This window comes from Priapulus caudatus, unplaced genomic scaffold (assembly GCF_000485595.1).
Source record: "Priapulus caudatus unplaced genomic scaffold, Priapulus_caudatus-5.0.1 Scaffold82, whole genome shotgun sequence".
NCBI lineage: Eukaryota > Metazoa > Priapulida > Priapulimorpha > Priapulimorphida > Priapulidae > Priapulus > Priapulus caudatus.
In genome coordinates, this window is record NW_014577143.1 from 196,132 (window position 1) to 212,492 (window position 16,361).

At 40.3% G+C, this 16,361-nt stretch overlaps 3 protein-coding genes across 4 annotated transcripts in view; 2 read left to right on the forward strand and 1 right to left on the reverse strand.

The window, feature by feature from the left end:
• LOC106804639 (HEAT repeat-containing protein 1-like) overlaps window positions 1-5,166 on the forward strand; it is a 23,285-nt gene extending 18,119 nt beyond the window's left edge. The window contains exons 27-35 of the mRNA XM_014805907.1: window positions 804-888; window positions 1,185-1,319; window positions 1,799-1,903; window positions 2,124-2,194; window positions 3,106-3,203; window positions 3,592-3,755; window positions 4,032-4,190; window positions 4,346-4,454; window positions 4,813-5,166. Coding sequence (XP_014661393.1) covers window positions 804-888; window positions 1,185-1,319; window positions 1,799-1,903; window positions 2,124-2,194; window positions 3,106-3,203; window positions 3,592-3,755; window positions 4,032-4,190; window positions 4,346-4,454; window positions 4,813-4,901 — 1,015 coding nt within the window. The 3' untranslated portion in view covers window positions 4,902-5,166. The remainder of the gene's footprint in view (window positions 1-803; window positions 889-1,184; window positions 1,320-1,798; window positions 1,904-2,123; window positions 2,195-3,105; window positions 3,204-3,591; window positions 3,756-4,031; window positions 4,191-4,345; window positions 4,455-4,812) is intronic.
• On the reverse strand, window positions 5,151-11,738 carry LOC106804661 (ribosome biogenesis protein BRX1 homolog). Its single transcript, XM_014805935.1, has 10 exons — window positions 11,604-11,738; window positions 8,978-9,089; window positions 8,708-8,751; window positions 8,477-8,547; window positions 7,946-7,995; window positions 7,740-7,813; window positions 7,278-7,328; window positions 6,959-7,094; window positions 6,461-6,555; window positions 5,151-6,072 (listed from the first exon to the last, which is right to left on the reverse strand). The coding sequence occupies exons 1-10, from the start codon at window positions 11,721-11,723 to the stop codon at window positions 5,845-5,847; spliced, it is 981 nt and encodes a 326-aa protein (XP_014661421.1). The 5' UTR covers window positions 11,724-11,738; the 3' UTR covers window positions 5,151-5,844.
• A 189-nt stretch (window positions 11,739-11,927) lies between these two features.
• LOC106804665 (polyadenylate-binding protein-interacting protein 1-like) overlaps window positions 11,928-16,361 on the forward strand; it is a 32,899-nt gene continuing 28,465 nt past the window's right edge. For both annotated transcript variants that reach the window (XM_014805938.1, XM_014805940.1), the window contains exon 1: window positions 11,928-12,022. The gene's annotated coding sequence lies outside the window, so the exon portion shown is untranslated. The remainder of the gene's footprint in view (window positions 12,023-16,361) is intronic.

Here is a 16,361-nt window from a genome sequence, read left to right on the forward strand (position 1 = left end):
TGTACATAGCTGGCATGCCTTCACGCACGCACGCCAACCAAATGATTAGCTCGTCGAGTGTTGCGTCGATCTCCAATCTCCCTGCGAGCCACAACGCCACATTCAGCTATCCGAGAGAGCAAACACAGCGACTGCGCGCCAGGTTGCTGCCTTTTGTCTGAATTATAGGCGCGCAATGGGCGTTGGATTAATGGCCAGAGAATGGAGAATCGTGGCATACGTTTTAGGCTGTATCTACGGATTGCGGGTGTCTACGAGGAAACGATTTCGTACGATGATGGGCGAATGTACTGTGTCCGATTTGAGCTCAAGTTGGATGAATTACGCGTAGTAAATAATAAACGCGTAGGTATTATAAGGCTAGTAAATGACGAATTTCCCTTGTTTATTGATGTCACACTCCTCCCTATTATCTACTCCTGATATATATGTATATATATATATGTTATTATGACCATTAATGTCATTAAAGTTGGGAACACTCCTAATGGAGTATCACCCTGTGTTTGTGTCACTGAAACCAAAGCCACACGCATGCTAAGGCCCTATGTGCCACGAATGGAGCAAAGAGGAAAAGGAAGTTAGCGATGTACAAGGCTATGTAATTGACACTAATCATTGTGCTACTTATGCAGGACAGGGGTTAGCTGAACATATTATGTGCAGTTACAAACAATTTATTGCTGGTCGTATGTTTAACCATGCATAAACCCATATATAATAGCACGTATACATGTGTTCCTAGTTTTATTGACGTTGATAAAAGTCTCATGTCAATACCTTGCTATTTTACCTGATTTCAGACACAATCTGGCAACAACAGTTGCACCTAGAGTGCTGGTGCCAGCCATTACACAAGGCTATACAAAACTGACCTCTACAGGGAAGGTATGGGTTTTCCTAGCTGCTGCTAAATGATTATAATTATGGAAAAATCATTTTTTACAAAAAACTGAATGCGCAGCAAACTTTCACCTATATTGCACAATATATATAATATTTATAGCAAATGTGTAACTTTAATTTCATGAATTATCTAATCTGGGCTTACACGAAAATACATTAGTATTCCGTTTCAAATCAGGCATTCGAGCATCATTTGTTGCGGGAGCTGAATGTAGTACATGATGTTGGATATGTGCTCTGAACACTGTGTGGTAAGTGTCCACCTTTGCTTCTTGCAGAAAGCCATCGGGTTTTTGATGTCGATTCTAAGTGAGCGTCTATCATCGATGTCCAAGGACGAACTGACTGGTCATCATCAACAGATCGTTAGTCTTTTCATGAATGTGCTAGACTTCCGGACACAGCATCCGACCGTAAGTGTTGCTGCCTGGCAACAAACAGTGAAAGTTGTTGTGCTGCACAATATGTGGCAGTCCTCTCTTAAGTTTCCTGTTTATGAAAAAATTTAAATTGACAGCGTTTACAAATGGGAAGTGTCTAACTCATAATGAGTAAAATGTACAGTAGTGATTGCTTATTGTCGTATAGATAAGCACTTGTGAGTGTGTTACATTCATAGTTATGCATCATTTAAGACTAGATTAAAGCTGTTTTCAACGTGAGTCCTTGTCGTTTCTACAGAAACCTATAACAAGTAGTAAATTAAGGTTATAAAATGTTTATTTTTTATGTATAACAGTTTTTGAATCATACAACAGTTAATGGACATTTCATGTGATGTTTGGATTAGCATTTATATATGGATATCATATTAGTGTGTGCTATACATATGTAATGTGCATCTTCCTTCTCCTCTTATGTACACGTGTGCTTTAATAATTCATTTTTGCAGGAATCCACTGATGTTATTATGGAAGTGGAAGGTCACGTGATTGAAGCCATTCTAGCTATGGTGATGAAGATGTCAGAGCAAACGTTCCGTCCTATGTTTTACAAGGTGAGATACAAGGTCATAGTCTAATCGCTCTTCGCTACAAGACAAGTTTCTCGTTAATAAACAAAATAAGAATAACGAAAAATAATCGTAATTGGTTGAATATCATATCATCTCTGTCAACAGTTGTGCTATTCGTGATCATTCTTACTAAGTCTAAATAGAATGTTCACGTAGTAGATTCATCTTTGGAAATGTTTGATGGGCTATTTTCCCTTTTCAGTTGTATGACTGGGCGACTAGACCAGAAACACCAAAGGACAGGGTACTGACTTTCTACAGACTGGTAGCCAGGTATATAAAAATTCATATTCTAATTGGAAATTATTATAAATAATGTAACAGCGTATAAAGAAGGAGAGCGTACAACGGTGAAATGCTGAAACCATGTTGCAGTATTAGTCGAATAAATAAACTTTCCCCGTTTTATTTTGACGATTCTTTGCAGTATTATTGATCAGCTGTCCTACCTTGCTAATATAAAACAAACCGCTTGTTCCTACGATGCCCCTACGCTGAGATAATGAGCGGTGAAAATCTGTTTTTTTCGCCGAAATCCGAATCAGATGACTAGGCACTGCAACCATCTCTCGCTTTGAGATAACTTTGGGAGACCTCGCGTGTTTCCGTCAATGATTGACAAATGGAATGAATGACGTCTGTTATTGATTGCCGTAGTGACGACCCCCACTTGTGCCCACCTCACGCCCACCTCACGCTGGATGTATAGTAAACTCTGGTAGTATGACGTGAGTCAGCGCTACCATGGCGCTACACGGCAGCGACCGGAAGCAACACACTGGCCACAAAGCGAGAGATGGTTGCAGTGCCTAGTCATCTGATTCGGATTTTGGCTAAAAAACCAGATTTTCACCCCTCATTATCTAAGCGTAGGGGCATCGTAGGGACAAGCGGTTTGTTTTATATTAGCAAGGTAGGACAGCTGATCAATAATACTGCAAAGAATCGTCAAAATAAAACTGGGAATGTTTATTTATTTGAATAATACTGCAACATGGTTTCAGCATTTCACCGTTGTACGCTCTCCTTCTTTATACGCTCTTGATTATTACAATTAAAATAGGTCCATGTACAGCATATTATGCAGTATTCCTATAACTTGTTACATTATTCCAATAAAGCCAAGGTTGTATTTGCTGCATATATTATAGTTGATTAGTAATTATTGTCATATCATTTTCCAGCATTGCAGATAAGTTGAAAGGACTGTTTGTACTTTTTGCTGGCCACCTCGTGACCAATGCTGCAACACTTCTAGCTACAAACAACAGCATTAACACAGGTAGGATCGAGGGACTCAAACTATTATCTATAATGTCGAAATTTCTCAATTCTCATCTTGTGCTGAGAAACCAATGCAGACGAGTGTTGGGTGTAATTTGCTTTCTGTTAGTGGTATTCATGCTTTTGTTAATCATTTGAGATGTCTTGATGTGAGCTTGACACATGATATTGCGTTGGATTCTGATTGTCCATACTTAGTGGAAGAGCCAAAGCTGTTTTACTAAGATTTGTTGGCTGTATGTTCATCAAAGATTAGAAAGAAAGTTCACAAGCGCTTCGGCTTAAATATGTTTAGCAGGAGCAGAAATTTAGCCTACTCATGAATATGAAAACCACAATAAAAGCATTCAATTTTTTATCGTTGTATACGTGCCCATCTGTTACAGACGAAGCTTACTTTGACGAAGATGAGGATGATGCAAGTGAGCAGAAGAGTGTTGTTCTGCTGGGTTTCATCCTCTCCTGCCTACACAGCTGTTTCCTGTATGACACCCAGGGCTTCGTAAACAAGGAGAGATTCGAAGCCCTATTGCATCCACTCGCTGACCAGGTATGACTAGTTTATCTTCATAGTGGCGGGGTAAAGGCAAGTGATGCTACTCTGGGATGTGTTATATTTTTTAGGTAAATGTGCAATGTAGAACTTTTTAAAATGAGAGCGAAACAGTGAGAAATCAGTTACCCTGGTCTGTGTAAGACACTCCACTGTCTATATTATCAATCAAATAATGATAATACTGTTAGGTTTATGTTGTTACGTAGTTGCTAAGTCTAAACTTGTGTTTGTTGGCAGTTTTCAAGCACCTTGTGCGTTTATACTTTCTAGTTGGAGAATCTCTGCGGTGGAGAAGAGCTGTACAATGCTAGAGTAGAAGAACACTTGGTACCGTGCCTCGTCCAGTTTGCTGTAGCAGCCTCTGATGACTCCCTCTGGAAACAACTGAACTACCAAGTTCTGTGGAAGTCAAGACATGCCTCAGCTACAGTGAGTTGCTGTGACTCTTATATTAATTGTGACAAATTTTTTTTTCGGAGCTTGGGGTAACACCTTATGTGGGCATGGTGGGTCTCTGTTAGTATAGAGATTGTATGTGCAGGTGATCATGATCAGGAAGTAGAACTAAAGCTGTTGGTTTTTAGGTGCGGCTGGGGGCGTTGAAAGTGGTGGAACAATTCACGCACAAGTTAGGGGAAGAATATATGAATCTGCTACCAGAAACGCTGCCGTTCCTTGCCGAACTTATGGAAGGTATGTGTATTGCCAGAGCTCACAGGTCACAGTAATGAATGGTCAAAACGCATTGCTACAATGTTAATACCATAAATACATGCGTCGATTCTGTAATGTGTTCATGTTAATACTTCTTAAACAAGCTTTTTGGTTAAATTTTACCCATTTTCAAAGATATTGTTCAGTTGTATGTCGTAGTTTAACAACACTCAAACAAATCACCCGTAGAATGAGTGCAATACTGTCACACGTGTTTGGTTGGCTTTCCTTCTTCTATACCATAGGCTTATGAAGTTTATATGACAAGGTATTGATAATATTAACAGTACAGGTTGGCTGATGTACCGGTTAATGTCAATTGTGTTTACTATTGCAGATGAATCGTTAGAGGTGGAGCGATACTGTCAAGACGTTGTTCAACTGATGGAGAAGGTTCTAGGAGAGCCATTACAGAAATACTTCTGATAGTGTGGTCTTCCTTTTAGTAACGAGATGGTAGTAGTCATAGAAAATTACTGTCTACAAAATATTGTTTCTTATTTTAGAGAACTGGGTCCAATTGTCACTCATAGTAAGCAAAACATTAATTAAATATGTAAACTGAAAAATGTGACCACTGAAATTTGGAGTATAATGAGGAGCAGATTATGTAAGTTCATATGTACTGTAGTTAATATTGTTAGACATGTGTGAAAAAAACACACACAAAAAACATTTGTTTACAACAGAATTTTTTATCTTGGTTCTCTTTATAACATACACAGTTCAGTTGTATAGTTGTCAGCATATTTGATAACAAACATATTACTCTGCGATCATGCCATAGATATAGCATTACACAAATATTACTAGATAATATGGGTGCTTTTATTCTCTAGAAATGCGTTGTAATCACGGAGATCATGATTAGCAATCACTTACTAGTAACGATCATACTCGCGAATACTGAGCGTCTTATTATTACCTATACCGTGACAACAGCAGTAACGGCCATGTTTGTTCAAATACATTCAGAGAAAATGCCACGACTTCAATTTGCCAATATTGTGTTTGAACAATGCTGGCACATTTTATTTTAACATACATGTGTACAATTTTTGGCATCACTGATTCCCCCTCCTTTTACTTATGTCAAAGCACGGTGGTCTCGCTTCTTTACTAGGACACAAGGATGAGAATTCTCACGTGATACAGTCATGGGTTTTCCTACTGATACACCTGCTGCCACACATCCCAGTAGAGCTGTAACCCGCAACTGACCACGCACCACGCTCCATATTTTGTTTACAGTTACGTGGACTTGATCCCAGTAGATGCCTTGATGTACCTTGCATCTTGCCGCTCTAGTTACAGCCATGCAGACAGTCCTGGTTAATGCCATTCACCCTGCACCCTCTCCGGCACGCGGTCACGGTGTACGCTTTACCGTGCCGATTTTTCTCAACGACCGCTTTCGAGAGAACATCTTTTTCTCTACGCCCACGGCCTCCTCGGGTGGCAACGTCTGGAATATGTCGTCGGTCGGATTGACTTTGTACGTGTTGCCTTGCTTGGCATGTCTCAACTGATGAGCAGTCTTCGCATCCTGCTTGTTCTTGTACTTGTCGGCCGTCGATAGTTTCAGCTGCTTGCGATACTGCAACATGAGGAGGTGGAAGTCAATGTCAGACCAGGGTAAACCTTGTTAGCTGATGACCGACTGCGTAACACCTAACATGGTCATCAGTGAGTACTTACACACATGACAACCACTGGAAATTTGCGATGAAAAAACGGCCATCTTGAAATTATCACAGAAACGCGTGTAGGATTATGAAGTTATCCCATTAAAACAAATCATTTCGTGATAGGTAGGCTATATCCACATCCATACAGCAATACCGTACAATAATCATACAGACATGCAAATCCAAGAATTGAAACTAAACTAATGTATTGTTAGACAGCCACTTCATAACCCTTTAAACACTTAATGAGCTAACTAACAATAAACAAAATAATAGAATTACGAATATTCAACATGCCTGATTTGGAGAAATGTACTGGGGATTTTCAAACAAAGTTGGTCCTCCAAAGCTTCCCTCAAAGATCCTGATTGGGTTTAAAACAAACCGGGGTCCTGTGAATAGATAGATGGCAGATGCATTACTCATTATTCACAGACTAGACCCTAGCACCTGAAACCATATGCAATCACTTTGATAGTGGTCTAGCCATCCTCACTCATCTGTGCGTGTGTGCGTGCATGCGTGTGTGCATGCGTGTGCGTGCACGTGCATATATTTTTCCTTCAAAGAAAGTCAACAACAGCGAGTAAGATTAATTTCTACCTTTATACTGTCATCACCCTGTTACACATCCATTGTTGCCTGAACCTATAGCTAAACTGAAATCGCCAAATAGTTTCCCACTTTGGGGCAATGCCAGTCAACTCATTTTTTGTAAATAAGGTGCCACGGTTTGGTAGAATGAACCATATCTGTATCGCTGCCCTTCAGCACCGCTCACTAATTCACACGCACCGATTTCAGCTAAAGATCCATCTTCCTCTAGTATCTGATAGTTGCGGAACCATATTCGGTTGTCAAGTATTGAGAAGGTCAGGACGTGGTCCACAAACGGCTGACTCTTCGGATGGTGATTCGGAGTGCTGAACGTCTACAATGAAAACATCGGAAAATCAGCGACAAGAAAACGGGCAACTAGTAGTTGCTACGCGACAGCTTTTTTTAACAAAATTCCGACAGATTTCATACACACTTATAATAACACTTACACAGTTACAGAGATGCCACAATATAGTTCAATTCTTGAAAATGTGTTGTAGAAACTAGCTCTTACCTGAATGAAGATTTCCTTTATGATTGCATAATGTGGCTGTGTGTCAAAGTTCTGTAACAGGTAGATTGGTAACAATACAGACATGAATCTAATTATCCTACATGTGTTTGATACATTAAGGAATAATGACATTATTTTAAATGATTGGATATTTCTAAGATGTTCGTACGGTTTTAAGAACCAATTTATAATAGGGACCAAGTTTCAACTTCTGGTCTATATACTTGTTACTTATATTAATTGTCGATATTGCATCATTAGAACTGCAGCTATGAAATAGCATTGAATCTTGTTTAATTTTATTCAATCTTCAATCTGCCAAGTGATATATTTTATAATAGTCAAGCAAAACAACTTACATAACATAAATATTGAGATCAATACCAAGAATGCCACTACCACCAAGATGTAATAAAGCAAAAATAATGTATAATACATCCTAAACTTCTAGCTACTTCATACCTTGTCAAAAGACAACAGTGGTCTAGATCCTTTCAAACAGTTGCCTGTCATCTTTAATTCTTCCATTGTATGAACTGTCCAAACAAATACAAGAAACATTACTTCCAACAACTATCTACCAGCACACAGAATTCAACAATTTATTGGTAAACATGCAGAAAGCATCAGTGTTGTCCAACGTCAATGGAAGTATTAAATATTAATACCATTCTCAATTAGAAACTTCACTGATGGTCCTCTGGGAACACTGGACACCCTGCAGATATAAATGATAAAATACATAAGCGTACATACAGTAATAAAATTAACTAAAGCAAGCATGCAGACAACTGTCAGCTGTGATTCTCTAGCACTGAACTACCTTTGGTCTGAATATAACTTTAACTTAGAGGATGTATAATGCATATGCAGTCAAAACTATGTAATGTCAGGGGTGCAATCGCTTTTATAGAATGAACATTCCTTTATGAAGGACACATGGCATTTCCATTGAGGTGAATAATACATTGAAGTCATCTCTATAGAATGGACAGTTATTACAGGTTTGACTAGTTTATTTAGTCTTCCCTTAAATGCAAATTCTTTGCATGCCTCCAAAGGGGTTATAGCTACTCGAGCAGTAATTGCATAAATATCTACATTCTGCCTGCATGATCACCCATTTGAGCGATCACACAAATCCCACACACAATACACACTTGGTATGATCAGCTTTCCTAACTTATAGTACAGCTCACCACATGTAAAGATCCTTCTTCTTCTTAGCTTCAAAGAATATACATTTGTTGCAGTTCTTCATCTCACAGATCTGAAACAGTAGTATTAACAACCCAAACTGATGCTACTTAGTAAAATTATGCATTCTCCACTCTACACGAGTATACAGCCAATATATATATATATTTATATATATTTATATATATATATAGCATTAGACTAACAACTACTACATGTAACAATGTACCAACCTCATTAACTACAAGCAATTTGTCCTTCCGGTCCATCTTTGTATCTGCAAAGACAGAATGTATATTCGACATTCATCAAACACACACACACACTCACACACACACACACATTATATCATATAGTGCTCATTAATGTATCTTCACCAAAACATCTTTTTTACATTGACCCTTTGATCTGGTTACTCTCCGTGTAATCATTGATGATGATGGTGATGCTGGGAAATACTTTGATCGTTACGAATTGTATCTATTTAGATGGCGGTAAGTTACCAGGTTTAGAATGAGGCAAGAGAGTTCTGAGGTCTGACATTAGGTGACGATCCCTGAAGGATATTCCCCTCGATGAAAATATCAGCACTCTTTGCTTGTTGATCCATTTAGGCTGGAAAAATATGACTGACAATATTAGACTGTGGAATACAATGTGAAAAAATATGTAGGGCTTTTACTAGAAGATATTTTGTTTTCAACGTACAAGGTGCACAAGCCAAAGTACGCAGCTAAATTCGCAAACTAGCTTCTGATGAAACCATGAATATGGAGCCATAATTACTATTTAAGTTGACAGAAAGAACTAAACGAATCATCAGTGATGACGGTACTACTAGTACTAGTAGTAGTACTTTACTATTGCTGATAGGGTCTATGTCCCCCAGGGACCAGGGTACTGCCGGAACGTACCCTGGGTACGGTCCGGTATACTGGAACGTACCCTGGTACTAAATACTACTATCTAATATGCCGGACCGTACCTCGCCTACTCCACTAACGAGTCTAGGGAGTCGCCTACGCCCACTCCCTAACCATATCAGCTAGATAGTTACCAGGGTACGTTCCGGCAGTAACCTGGGGGACATAGACCCTATGAGCTTTACTATTACTTATTAGTACAAATTAATAATAAAATGTTAATTAAAAATGATTAAGCATTGCAATTAAAAAAGAAAGATCGTGGGTGGTATTTGTTCCATCTCAAAAGTCAACTGCCTATTTCCAGTTGCGGTTGAACGTACGGTCTCCTTTGGTAATTCCCTACAGCCTAGTACTACTACAGTACTACACAGTACACTCTACAGCTACAGAGTACAGGTGTTGATTGTCGCACGCAATTTATAGGAAGTGGCTATTCTACGACCAGTCGTAAGAATTATTTATGGACTATTCTTACGACATGCAAACGCGCATGCGCATGCGTTGTGTATGTCGTTATACACTATAGATTGTTTTTTGTAAGATATATTACGTATATAACTTATAAGGAAATCGAGTAGGTTTATAGTTAATGTTAGTGTTGCAGATGGGGTCGTTGCCGTATCAGGTACTACAGTCCAGATATGTACCCGAGGTAGTTTTAGGTTGTTTAGTATTATGTTTATATTTTTATATGAGGTATGTTTAGGGTTAGGGTTAGGGTTAGTGTTAGGTTAGAATACACTTCTGTAGTACAAGTCTGGTACACTTTGTGTATACATATATTATATGTATCTCAGGTACATTCTGTATAGACCGAATAATTCTGTCCCATATAATCTTTTTTTATATTTTGGTGAGGGTTATTGGATAGAACGGGGTTCATTGAAATTTCGTGAGATCGCATGCAAAATGCATGCGCTGCGAATGCGGGCCCGTACGCCGCTATTGCGAGAAAAAAAAACCTACCATTCCTTCTACATGACTTTACCTTTGCTACTGATATGTGTATACATTCCCTTCTTAAAAGATTGTTTTTCAGAACCCGCGTTCATTTAACTTTAGTAAATTACGTTCCCATTTACAACAATCAGACCAATCAGAGCGAGTCTATCAGCCCTCCTGCAGCGGCCACAGATACAAACGAGAACCAGGGGCTATATTGTAAGACTCGCTCTAATTGGTCTGATTGTTTGTAAATGGCGAACGTAATTTACTAAGTTAAATGAAGCGGGGTTTCTGAAACAATCTTTTAAGAAGTGAATAACGATGAGTGAATGTATACACATATCAGTAGCAAGGTAAAGCCATGTAGAAGGGAACGGTAGGTTTTTTTTCCCGCGCCAATAGCGGCGTACGGCCGCATTCGCAGCGCATGCATTTTGCATGCAATCTCACGAAATTTCAATGAACCCCGTTCTGTCCAATAACCCTAACCAAAATATAAAAAAGGTTATATGGGACAGAATTATTCGGTCTAATATCTGTTAGTCTGAGCGTTAGTGTTAGTGTTAGGGTAAGGGTTAGATACAATAATGTAACCCAAACACAGGGTAGGGTTCAACGCGTCGCTATGGTTTTCTGTGGAGGAAATTCAGGGAACCCCTGAGTGAATCACTCAGGGTGGTTTGCTGGTGCGTTTCAGAGACTAGAAACTTCCAAACTGGGTTTATTCTCAACACGAACCTTTCTCCGCTATCTTGGAACTTACTATGTATCACAATACTCTGTATTAAACTAATATAACTGTTACAAAAATTCGAAGTGACGAGCGGCGAATATACTGAGCGCGCATTTCTGTTGACCTGTGACGTACTTCGGTTTGAAGATCGGATTCACCGACCAATCGGAGGCGCGCTGCTGTTTGCCGATCGCTATGCGCATTGGGAATGCGTACGTCACACCCCGCTCGGTCGCTTCGCTCATCTCGCATCTCACTCTCAACTATCAGCCAATGTTGGCAGACCTGGGTTAGGAGTAGGTGTAGGCGACTCCTAAACTAGTTATATTACTATTAACTATTATGCGCATGCGCGTTGCATGTCGTAAGAATAGTCCATAAATAATTCTTACGACTGGTCCGTGGTCGTAAGAATAGGCACGGCCTAATTTATACGTAACTCGTAAGCGGTGTCGGTGATTTATGCTGGCCGTCATACTAATGTCTACTCCGATCTTGGGCAATGGGTTTACTGGGATCGCTAACCTTTTTCTGGTGGGGATCATCAGAGTGTCTGACTGGTTTTATCTTAACCTCCTGTTTTGGAATTTTAGCTGACTTTTGTTGTAATTTCTCAGCAGCATGTAAACGCTTGCGTTTCGCCATCTTGGAATGAAGTAGGGCACCAAACTATTTCAATCATCGCCACACGCCACAAGTCAAGTTGCTGATATTATTGTAATGACATTATTTATTGACAACTCAATATAATAAATATTCATTCTCATGTAATAACATGTTATGAATATCCGGATAATTGCTGGAACAACTGTTTATACGTGTTAAAAAACATTGTAAACATTGGGTGCGGACTTACAAAGTGAAAGTGTTGTCTTTTCCCCAGCGTTGTTTCTCTAATGTGTTGCGTTTATCCGTAACGATTGAATTCATTTCGATCTTCTAAGGTACTTTTATGTTTAGATCAGTTTTACGCCTCGTTTACAAGTTGTTCGAGAACTACTCGCAATATTGTTGTATTTCATTTAGGTTCAATATGTTTTACTGTTCCTCACTTCCTGCAATCTGCATCAGACTCAGTGCATGACACTGACTAGATACAATAATGTAACCCAAACCAAGAGGATAGGGGGATCCCCCCCTATCCTCTTGGGTTTGGGTTACATTAGTTGTATGCTAGACACTGACGCATCATAGATTACTTACGGCGCAAACTTTAGCTTTAGGCACCTTAGGTATCACGAAGTGATGCACAGATTTCTGTGTATCATCAACTGATGCACAGACTTTCCGTATTTCAAGGAATGATGCAAAAACCCTAACCCTAACCCTAAGTGACTAAGTCATAAAGTATAACCTTAGGCTTAGGCTTAGGTATCACGAAGTGTGTTGGGGTAGTTAGGGTTAGGGCTAGGGTTAGGGTTAGGGTTAGGGTTAGGGTTTTTGCATCATTCCTTGATATACGGAAAGTCTGTGCATCAGTTAATGATACACAGAAATCTGTGCATCACTTCGTGATACCTAAGGTGCCTAAAGTGGATTTGCACCGATACTTACCCCAAGACGCACTGACAGTATCCGTGTGTCGTGTGTCGGATATCGGTGTCAATGTCAATGCCATCAATATTATTATTGATGTATGTGTCGTAGCGTGTAGTGCAGTAGAGCGAGCTCATTGCCAACAGATATAGTAACTACCGGCGTATTAAAGGAATAATATGTCCATTGATTATGCAAGCAGCAATGTTGACGAATGCTAGAGTAACTGGCACCTTGTGTAGTTAGTAAGGGTGCAAATCCACTTTAGGAACCTTAAGCCTGGCGCACATTGCCTAACATTTTCCCGAACAAATGTTCGTCTGAACAAATGTTTTTGTCTGGCAATGTGCAGGTGAACAATTGCTGAGAGCACATTGCGAACATTTTGGCAGCAAACAACCTCGTGGCCCCATCTAGTAGCTGTGTTGTAAAGAGTCACGTGATCAGTCGGTGATTGTGCACAAAAATCATGTGACCACATATCGTGCTGCTATTGGTTACTACTTTACAAATGTTCCTAGAATTGTTCGACATTCAGCGCACATTGACGAACATTCGACGAACAATGTTCGAGATATCAAACATTTCCGGATCTTCAGAAACATTGTTCGGAACAAATGTTCGGCGACTTTTTTCACCGCACATTGCTTGAACATTTCTTTGGAACATTGCTACGATAATGTTTTGAGCAAAATGTTCGCAATGTGTGCCGGGCTTTAGGTATCACGAAGTGATGCCACAGATTTCTGTGTATCATCAACTGATGCACAGACTTTCCATATATCAAGGAATGATGCAAAAACCCTAACCCTAACCCTAACACACTTTGTGATACCTAAGGTTTTACTTTATGACTTAGGGTTATGGTAGGGTTTTTGCATCATTCCTTGATATACGGAAAGTCTGTGCATCAGTTTGATGATACACAGAAAATCTGTGCATCACTTCGTGATACCTAAGGTGCCTAAAGTGGATTTGCGCCGTTATGAAGTACATTACCTTATAGCCAAACGCGTATTAATTTGTCCAATATCTCTGCTGGTTACATTACAAGCAAGACTTGAAATCAGTTGTTGATATCATTTTACGTGCCGTAAACGTCATCCAGGAGTCGAGCCGATAAGTCGCCGATGACGTAAACATTTGTGCGGGCCGCGTATGTTTGTGACGCGGCAGATGAAATGGAGGTGTCGCTGTGTAACCACGGCACGGACTAAACATGGAAATGGAGTAAAACACCACGTACTAATCACGGACGCACATGGACAGCCTGACAAAAAGTTCCTTATCTACGAACGTCCATGTTTACGAATCACTGATGATAGCATTGCGTACGGCCGACAGTGTTGTAGGTCTCGGAGGCCGGTCTTGGCCTCGAGACCGGCCGCGAGACCGTTTTCCTTGGTCTCGGTCTTGGCCTCGGAGTGCAATGATTCGGACTCGACTCAAGCCTCGCGACTCGAGGACTCAGCGTCGTGGCGCGCTCGAGCCCACTACATACATAGCTACACAACTGTACATATTGTAACACGCAGTTTTACAAGAATTTAAAACTAAAACTCTTAGGTTTCTAGATACACGCCTAATCTTGTAACGTTTTCAATGGCTCGGATTAAGATTCTTTTCTTTTGATTTGAATCTGCTGTCACTTCTTCCGTATGCGCTTTTTCTACCACTTCTTCTCTTCTTCTACCACTTCGAAGGTAAGTATCAGCATCTCTCATTTGGTTCAACAAGCCGTGTAATTCTCGTAAAACACAATGGATCCGTTACTTTTACACGTTTTGTATGACTCGTGTCTCTGTGTTTTTGGCTGACTTACACTTTCGAATGTCTACGATGCACTGTTGCAATTTTTTCTCTTTTGTCCCTTTTTCCGATTTTTTTCCGATTTTTTCTCGATTTTTTCGCTTTTTCTGATTTTCTCCCTATTTTTTATCAAAACTGGAGCTCGGGGTGCGCGGACTCGACTCGGGGGGGGGGGGCGGACTGCGACAACAACTTGACGGCCGAGCATGCGTGCGAAAATGTCCGGATGCACTATAAATCTGTATCACACCCGCTTTGCCTGCTACGGTTTGAAACTGTACACAACTCAGTCAACTGATTTCTTGGACTGCGAATTTCAATTAGACATTTCTTAGTAACCAGCAGTGATATTGCAGCAAAACTAATACGTGTTGGCTATAAGTACTAAAACTACAAAAGGTTGCCAGTTACTCTAAGCATTTGTCAACATTGCATAATCAATGGACATATTATTCCTTTAACTAATCTATAACTTTAGCTTACATAGTATTTCGCTGTATCACTGTCACCAAGGGCAGAGTCTAAGGCTTCAGGAGATGGGGGGATTGAAATTTGAGCGATGGCGGCCGAAGGCCACCGCTATGCTAGGGTTGGTCGGGGCATGGCCCTATCGCACCTGGAAAATTCAGGCGGCTGTTGTCACAGGGGAAAATCCCCAGCTTTCTATCAGCCGCCGACTGACTTTTTATTTTTTGGTCGCCTATTTACTAGTATCATAACATTAGTCAGTGGCTGAAGTGGGGGCGGAGGTGCAACGCCCCTCCCAACCCCCCTCATAGATTCGCCACTGATCACCCACTGCTGGTGCAATGGGCTAATAGTTTGCTCACACAAGTGGTGTAGGAAGTGGTGAATGTCGGGGTAGCCACTACGCGGAATAAAAATATACATTGGCAGATACGTAGTTAGTTAGTGTACGTGTGTTTGATTTCTGTGTTCACATTATTGTTGTGCGTTATTCCATCACCTAAACACTACAATCCAGGTTCGCCTCGTGTGCGTAGCGGAAACTTCATAACGCATTGTTCTTCACAGTCAGAGAAATTGCACAATTATTTATACTCGCAAATGAGAAAAATCATTAAGTCAGCTGTTGGCTCTTATAAAAAAATACCTGCCGCACTTTTGGTTTCGCAGGGCCAGATAGTTTTCATTAGTAGGCCGTAAGTATTATTTATGACTGGCTATTTGGTTTAAATTGTATGGCTTACAATAGCCATGTGCACTATTCATGAGAATTGTGCGTTGCATGGTAGGGGTGTAAACGATTCCCGATACCTCCATTTTGTATCTGATGTACACAAACACCATGCACCCAGCCGCCCCCATCATGCACACACACACTTTCATTGTGCACAGCCTAGCAAATCAGCAGGAATGCATCTTGCTACGATAGTTGCATTGTCTAGACGGAGTCATTTAAATGCAAATGGCCATTACTGCTTTGCGTCAAACTGGCTTTCAAACTTTCACCCAGATGCCAGGGCCAGAAGAGGTCGTCCAGTTTTTTTTTTTTATTTTTTTTTTTAGTTTGGCATGAGTGCTAGTGGGCAACAGAGCTACGCGAAACCTGGGGTGTCAGCTGGTGACCTGGATCATTCGTTGTGCGGAGGAGGCAGGAGACGGTCGCCAAGTGCAACCAGGTGAGTAATCACAAATATTCACAAAATCGACGATATATATAATATTGAAATATCAATAGGTGAGTGATCACAATATCCAGCGTGTTGGCAATCAAAATTGTATTTAGCATGGTATCATTTTCTAAGCACTGGTTGCATGTATTCGTTTTGACCATGACAGTCTGAACACAGCGCAGTGCTGGCAATACATACTGGCTACTTGCATGTTAAACGCGCCTATAGCTAATTATAGGCTGCTTGATTATAACTTTGTGTTGCAATCGTTCTCGTGCGGTATTGGGGTCTAACCAAAGTT

Coding starts and splice junctions, on each gene's coding strand:
- LOC106804661 (XM_014805935.1), bottom strand. CDS start 11,723: ATGGCGAAACGCAAGCGTTTACATGCTGCTGAGAAATTACAACAAAAG. Junction 7,996..8,476: donor AAGAAGGATCTTTACATGTG/GTGAGCTGTACT, acceptor TTATATCTGCAG/GGTGTCCAGTGTTCCCAGAG. Junction 7,814..7,945: donor GAAGTTTCTAATTGAGAATG/GTATTAATATTT, acceptor TTGTTTGGACAG/TTCATACAATGGAAGAATTA.